This window comes from Borostomias antarcticus (assembly GCF_949987555.1).
Source record: "Borostomias antarcticus genome assembly, chromosome: 5".
In the NCBI taxonomy this organism is placed as follows: Eukaryota; Metazoa; Chordata; class Actinopteri; order Stomiiformes; family Stomiidae; genus Borostomias; species Borostomias antarcticus.
In genome coordinates, this window is record NC_140238.1 from 30596034 (window position 1) to 30604196 (window position 8163).

Here is an 8163-nt window from a genome sequence, read left to right on the forward strand (position 1 = left end):
TATTACAGAGAAACAACTAATATAATGGTTATGTAACAGAATCCCAAACCTATTCAGTTGAGCACTGAACACAACTTATTCTGGAATTTGCAATTTATGATACAAAAGTCTTTGGTAAAGAGGGATTCATTCTACCAAAGAAATATACTGTAAACATACACATAGGACAGTTTCCTGGACACAGATTTAAGCCTAGTCCTGGACTAAGATGTCAGCATGTTTAATATGAATTGAAGTAGGTTTTATCTGTGTCCCGACAACTAGCCGTGTACAGTGTTTTGCTTATCAAAACACTGGGAAAATTGCTAGCTTAAAGAATAGTTGCATCCTTCATTATACGCATTCACTTCATTTGGTCAAATACATTTGAAATAAAGGGTTTGTTCTGTTCAATTTGAGTCTTGCTGTAAGAGGAGGACACAATGTTGTCCGCATGTAGGCCTAATGTTAGACAGGAATAGACATGGGTCTTGGTCTATCTGGCATTAAGATGACATCCTTCTAACAAGGCAGTTGTACCTGATGATATGATGTGACTGCTCTGGTTTTGTATCTTGAACAAAGCCTTCATAAGCTCATCTGTGCTTGTTCACATGGTCTCCTTACTCTAAAGGGCTGGATGGGAGCCATCGGGCCTTCAGGGTTCCCACGCATCCTGAAACACTTGGAAAATGGGACCAATTTCCAGTCATGGAAAACACATGGAAAATGAGAGGGAAAAGTAAAATGTCCTGGAAAATCGTGTGTTGTCCTGGAAAATTATTTCAACATTCTCCTATTATCCTTTAGCTACTACTAGGCTATCTATCAGAGCTCCCCAAGACAGATAACATTGCCATCTGAAAGGCCTAAGTTATGTTCAGGAACATTCAAATGGTAGTTTATGGACGAGAGTATTTTGAATAGCAAATGTAAATATTACTCACACAAAAAAGGCAGTGACTATTCTTACGCCGTCTTTTTGTATTGATTCAATGTAGTGGCGCTCCACCACTGTAAGAATAGCGGGCACGTCTAAACAATCAATTTCAAGCATTTTAGCCATAAATACATATTTGTGTTAGGGTAGTCTATATCACCAGATGTAACTTTTGGAGATAAACCTTGTCATTAGGAGGCGGGAGCTTCTCCCTGCCCCTATCAGTGGCGCCAAGAGATTCTCCCGTTGCCACTGATTGGGGCCGGGAGATTCAATCCAGACTCCTCCTCTTCTGTTTTCATAAGTCCCCTTCACTACATGAAACAACAAGCAACTAGTCTCGCATAGGGAGGTAATGTCACGAAGCGCCCTCTAGTGGTACGGTTCGCACCGATGTATTAAAATGCATTGCCATTTTCAAATAAAAAATATTTTTTGGCTGCATTGCCTTGTTGTTGTTTCTAAGGCCCTACCAGTCATTGTTTATCGATTTTGATCATGTTTGTGCAGTTAAAGACAGAACAATGTCCACTATCCGCAATGCTTATTTTCGCCATGTTCTATTCCGTTCACGTATGCTAACAACTAGGGCTGGGTTAAAATAATTGATTAATCGATTCTGAATCAAATGATTCAGAAACGATTCATGAATCCCAAAATCTATCTTTTATTTAATGAATGAATGAATAAATAAAGGAATTAATAGTTCATTAATTCATTCAATGATTCATTCATTCATTTGTGGAAATCAGTATCGATACCCAGCCCTAGTATTGATGTGTTGCATAACTTGGCAGTCATGTAATTAAGGTTACAGCAAAAAAAAAAGAAGTTTTTAGTAACATTAACCGAATCGATATTGAATTGAATCGAATCATGATAATCGATTCTGAACCTTGTGAATCGGAATCGAATCGATTCCTGAAATTCGAATCAATACTCAGCCCTACTAACAACGCTAGTGATCAGAACTATTTTACAGAGAAAAACAAATACAAGAATCAGGTGTAAATGAAAAAGGGTGTATCCACAATGGGGCTATATGTGTGTGTGTGTGTGGGGGGGGGGGCACTATATCTTCGGTGGAGCAGTTGTTGTTTCACGTAGTCTGGGAGAATCTCCCATCGCCACTGACTGGCCGACCGCATGAATCTGGCAGTAATGAACCAATAACAAGACTTATCCCCAAAACCTACATGCGTTCAGTCAGACTAGGTCTGGCTATGTGAGACTGGGGTTAGGGTTAAGGTTGGGGTTTGGGTTAGGCCACTGTAGGAATAGCGAGCACGTCCATTCTTATGGCGGTGGTAAGAATAAACTGTTCCCCCCAAAATGCACATTTCTACGCACACTTGTTCCTGGGAAAATTATCTCTAGAAAAGAGTGGGAACCCTGGCCCTTGCTCAGATAGATATTTGCCTTATACTTCCGGGAAGGACGGACATGTTGTCTCCGCGCTACACTCTCCTTGTGCTTTACTGTAGGAGGTCTGCGGACGAGACGGAAGGGCGTAGGAGAGGGAGGAGGGTGTTGGGAATGGACCCAGGCCCCGGGGAGACGCTGAGCAGGTCGGACGAGGTGGCCCGGCGGAGCGGGCCCGGGCTGGGGGCAGGACAGCGGTCAGCAGCAGCGTTTCTTTTCCACGTGGAGGATCCTGTTGCACTGAGGGCAGGAGTGGTACGCATCCTTGAAGTGTTTCATGAGGAAGGGGATCAGACAGCAGCAAAGCACCAACCTGGGACACGCACGGACACAAGTTTCAGTACAAACACGACACGGATCGGGATGTGGGTCATCTGCCCTCTCATCCCGCACCCACCCCCCACCCCCCACCCCACCCCTCCACCCCCCCACATACTCACCCGCAGATGATGAAGACAAAGCACATGAGCCAGGCGAAGGTTCCTACTTTGTAGGTGACGTTGGTCATGACTTGTTGCTGGCAGGCCGTGCAGGTGGTCATGCCTGCCGAGCGACCCAGCTCCGTCTCATATTGCACAAACTTGTTCTTGGGGGAAGAAGAGACTGCGGAGAAGATGGTGGGGGCGGGGCGGACGGGGGTGGGGGTGCAAAGTGAGAGGCATTCAAGTCTAATTCAAGTCATCGCTATGCGTCTCAGTTCTATCCCATCCACTTCCATCAGAGAGGTCGTTGTCGTCGTAGGTGTATGAACGGGCAAGGGCAGCTTACCGGGGTCGGTCTGGAACTCCGGGATGACGATCTCCTCCTGGGAGGAGGGGGGAGGGGTGAAGGGCGTGTGAACGTGGTAAACCTTGACATTCCCCCCGTTTTCTGCCTCCACTTGGAGCGTGGAGTGAAGCAGAGTGGGAACGCCGCGGTTCGGGAGAGGGAAGTGCGTTGCGGGAGGAAGAAAGAGCGGGAAAGAAGGGTTAGCGTTATCCACGACCGGGCACGGAGTGCGCGCGCGTTAGCGCTGGTGCGGCTATAGAGCGATGCCGTGTCACTTTTTTTACTAATTAACACAATTATTAAATACATAATTGTGGTTTGTACCAGTTTGTGTTAGATCATCATTAATTTTAAAAGTGTATTTATTACTTAAACTAGGCTACCTTTAAAAATATATATATATATTCATAATCCACTAATGAACTCGTCCGTCGAAAAAAATGAGATCTGACTGTACTGCTCAGTGCTCAACAAGCTACAACTAGCCAACCTGCTCATAATGGCAAAAAGAGCTATAAAAACAATTTACCACTTCTTCATAAAGAGCTATAAAAACAATTTACCACTTCTTCATAAAATAAAATCTGGCAATGCTAATGAAGAAGCTACCACTCAAAATGACAGCGCAGCAGGTGCAATCGAATGCAGAAGTGCTCCAGAGGCTATCGGAGCTAGCACTAGCACTAGCACTAGCACTAGCACTAGCACTAGCACTAGCACTAGCACTAGCACTAGCACTAGCACTAGCACTAGCACTAGCAACATCACCATCGGCGAGGAAGCTAGCACCAGCAGACAGTTGCAGTTTGATGTTGTGATGTTGGGTATGGCCTAGTGCTCGGTCATAAAGTCATATTGACATGCTCGTGGTGTCTAGATGAACTTTGATGCGTTGTACATATTGAATTGTCATACAGATTTCTTATTAGCATACTGTTCACAACTGGTATTCTTTGTAAATAGATGGGACGAGACGGCAGAACTGTTTTTTTTTTTTCACGTCAAAATGTTGCCCCCCCTACTCTCAGAGGGTAAAATCGCCTATGGCTACAGGCGTCCTCCTGGTGTGATGGAAAGACGTGCTATGGGTAGAGACTGACCTGGTATGATGTAGGGGGGAGGGTCCTTTTCATGGGCGTTCGCACTCATTATCCTGGGTCCCGCGCGCTCCCTGCACACAGACAAGAGGCCACGGGGTCAGGGTTTACAGGCGGTCGGAGGTAGGAGCGCGGGGATGGCACGCTTGTGTGTGTGTGTGTGTGTGTGTGTGTGTGTGTGTGTGTGTGTGTGTGTGTGTGTGTGTGTGTGTGTGTGTGTGTGTGTGTGTGTTTGTTTTGGCTAACCCCGGGGCAGTCAGTCATCCCCCCCATTCCATAATGTAGCTTAAATGACATGTGACGAATGACAGTAAAACTCTCTATGGTAAATTGTTGGTGGTCTCCGGGCAGTCTCAGTTAACCTCTAGGTGGTGCTATACCGTCTAGTTCTGATTGGAGGATGACATAGCAGAAACATTAAGCATTATCCACAACCACGGGAATGGTGGCTGATGGAAATATTGTTTGGTTGTACTGAGGTGTAGTCTGTGTTATAGGTGATAAGGTGATAGATAATCTACTGTCTTTGAAAACAGTTAAGTGTAGTATGTCAAAACATCTGAATTGTGTGTGATAAGGTGCACACAGTAGGCCTAAATGTATAAGACCGAGGTAAAAGTTGGTTTAATTGGCAAAGTTATTGATCTAAACAGAATTAAATATCTCTTATTGATTTCTTGAATTGTAATCAATTGCCAATCAATTACTTATGAAAAACAAAGGTTGTCATAGATGGATATACATGACTAGAATAATCTACAGTTGGCTTGAAGTGTTTTTGTCAAATATTGACAAAGTTATTGATCTAAGCAAAATTAATTCCTAATTATCATTGTACTTGAACCTCAGTCCCTAACGAAGGCCAAATGTGAATGTCTGTTGAATAGCCAATATGAATCCAACTTTACCTCAGGATGAATAAGATAATTGACTGTTGAGCCTGTCATTATACTTTGCCATCATAAACTTGATTATGATTCACTGAGAATGCACCCGACGATTAATCTAGCTGCTCTGAGCATCTCCCACAGCTGTAGCCTGTCCAAGGATGCAGGCCTAGCATGGATTTCACAGCTCTCTGGGGCTGAACACCTTCTTTGTAGCCTGGCGATCCATCATAAGGTGTATCACAGACAGATGGCTTTAGCTGTCACTTGTCACCTGCCATTTAGGCTACATGATGGAATGAGGAGAATGACTGACTGCCCTGGAGTTGGCGAAAACACACATACACACACACACACACTGGCCAGGCGAAACCCAGCATCCACCCATATCAGGCTGGTGGAATGTAGCTCAGCCACATGTTTCCCCCCATTGCCGTCCCCTAAAGACAACACAGACTACTGTACTGTTAGCTCTTACTGACTGACTGACTGACTGACTGACTGACTGACTGACTGGCTGACTGACTGGCTGACTGACTAGCAATGAGTGATCAGCTCCTCCCTCAGCATCCATCCATTCATAAACTCCTTTCAGACCATTCTGATATGAGACTGATTTCCACACAGACAGAAAATATATGTTTTTTTTAAATTATATTTAACGCGGGGTAGACGGCAGTGATGAAGGAGCAGTAAGCCTAATTGAGTGGCACCTTTAGACAATGTAAAACATTTTCTTGTAAACAGACTTCTTCTTATCCTTACTCTCTACTGACCCTTGCCTCTAGACGGCCACCCCGTCGCTCCTCTGCTTGTTCCTGGTAAAGGACAGACCAGCTCAGAGCCCCGGACCCAGTCCTAACCAGCAATGGACCCAGTCCTAACCAGCAATGGACCTGGTCCTAACCAGCAATGGACCTGGTCCTAACCAGCAATGGACCTGGTCCTAACCAGCAATGGACCTGGTCCTAACCAGCAATGGACCTTGTCCTAACCAGCAATGGACAAGCAGTTACAATAGTTAGCATGAGTGACATAAATCATAAGTCAGTGAGTGTACGATATACGGTCATGTTGGGGTCACGACTCTTGGCGTTGCAGTTAGCATTAGCCTTGTTAGCATCAAGAGGCCGACTGAGTCACAGAGCTGGTATGGGAACGCCTGAGCTAGGTGTGGTAGCCTGATTTATGACGAATCTCCACACTTGTCAAACCTGTGTGTGTCTAATCTTAGCTGGGCCCTGTTGGTATGAGGAACTCTCTCCATCTGTCTTATTTGTATAGAAAGATCAGCTGATCAGTTCATGTGTTAGGGACTTAACTCCTTGGCCTATCACTGTCCACTGTAGGAATCTGAGAGAAAGAGAGAGGGAGTGTGTGAGAGAGAAAGAGAGAGCGAGAGAGAGAAAGAGAGATATGAAATGGCTAAGATGACCTAAGACCACTGCACTTTCCAGAGACCAACCTCCCCCTGGATTGGGCTGAAATTATCTTTCAACTCAAACAAATTCCAAAAATATACTGGAATGTCAACTCGCAAACACCATAGTGTCATAGAAAGCGCATGTAAGCCTTCTCTCATTCAATGTTTTGAACCATCCCACTAGCATTAAACATCCCTTTACAGCTAGAATAAATTGGGGAAACGCTGCTTTTCACATTGCAAGCCTTAACCCTTTGAATACGACCACGTCACCGGCAACATTTTAAAAATATCTAACAAATATTTAATAATATAAAAAAAATATCTAACAAATATAAAAAATTCCTCACTCCAACACTTGCTGAAAGCTGAGAAATTGCGCTTTCTAGTATTATAGGGAAAATCCAATTAATATTCGAAATGTTGTCACTTTATTTTCAGGGTTAAAAGGGTTAAACTCTGGTTTGTCATTGTTGTCTGCGCTGTCATTGTTCTTGTATTTTTCTGTACTCTGATACTTTTTCATTTTTACTGTATTACTGTATATGTTGTTTGAAAGCAGGGCACATCTGTAAAGGAGACCTGGTCTCAGTATGTTCTTCCACCTCTAAATAAAGGCTTCTAAACGACCTTTGAACTGGAATTTGTATTCGATTCCTCACTGGACTGAATTGAAACCGTGTTGCTGTGGATTCACCTGAGAGTAGTGATGCTAAGAGAAAGACTAGCTGACCGGAGAGTGAACACATTGATTCACACGAGAGCCATGAGAGCTGACCTGACAGTTAAGTGAGATCAGATGGGAGATATCAGTGTTGCTATGACAGAGGAGCGTGGTCGAGATCTGCTGAGTCAGATGTGTCCCCTACGCTCCTCCTTGTACCTCAGATCTGGGTTTGTCACATCTCAACCTTAGCCTGGATGGCTAGCTAGCCCACCTGGCTGAGGAGGTCAGATCACTGGTCAGCAGAGGAGACACAAATCCCCCGGAAATCCACCCAGGCACTCCATCTATCTGCTCTGGTTCTGTCAGCTTTTCTTCTTGTTCATATCACCTTTCGATTACCATACTGTAGCTCTACAGTTTGAAAGCCTAGAGATGAAACCTTGATAAAATCCACCTGAAGGAATATTTCATTCAAGAAAATAGGATAGTCTTACCTGTGTCTGGGGTTGAGATATGTGATAGTCCTGCTGCTGACGTTGAGTCCTGATTGTGAGACCTGTTTGTGAGAAACCCTCTTGTCCTACCTACGATTCCTTTATCCACTCCCAAGCCCTGCCCGTTAAGGCCCACCCCTAATTACAAGCTCATGAATATGAAGTGGGTGATACTAGTACTCTAGGTTTTCTCTGGAACTGCAAAAATGCATTGCTGTCTTCTCTCTCTCTCTCTCTCTCTCTCTCTGTGTGTTGTTTTTTTTGTCTTGTCATCTCCCTGGGGTGTAGTTGTTTCTCGTCCCATTGTGAATACATCTTTCTCCTACAGATGTGCACTTGTAGCTGCATTGCGACCCTGACATCAAAGAACTGCAATCTTTGTTTGATATAATTTTAGGAAAGGACTCTATCTAGTTGTTACACAGTTATTACATAATGGACATTGATTTAGAGAGCAAGCACTCAGGAAGATCTTGGGAGTGGAAC

The 8163-nt window shown here is 44.3% G+C and overlaps 1 protein-coding gene across 1 annotated transcript; it reads right to left on the reverse strand.

The window, feature by feature from the left end:
• Positions 1–2539: 2539 nt before the first annotated feature.
• litafd (LITAF domain containing) lies at positions 2540–5322 on the reverse strand (the record flags this gene model as incomplete). Its single annotated transcript, XM_084439090.1, has 5 exons — positions 2540–2654; positions 2782–2944; positions 3110–3220; positions 4210–4280; positions 5279–5322. 5 exons carry the CDS (start codon positions 5320–5322, stop codon positions 2540–2542), a joined length of 504 nt encoding a protein of 167 aa, XP_084295216.1.
• Between the last annotated feature and the right edge of the window lie 2841 nt (positions 5323–8163).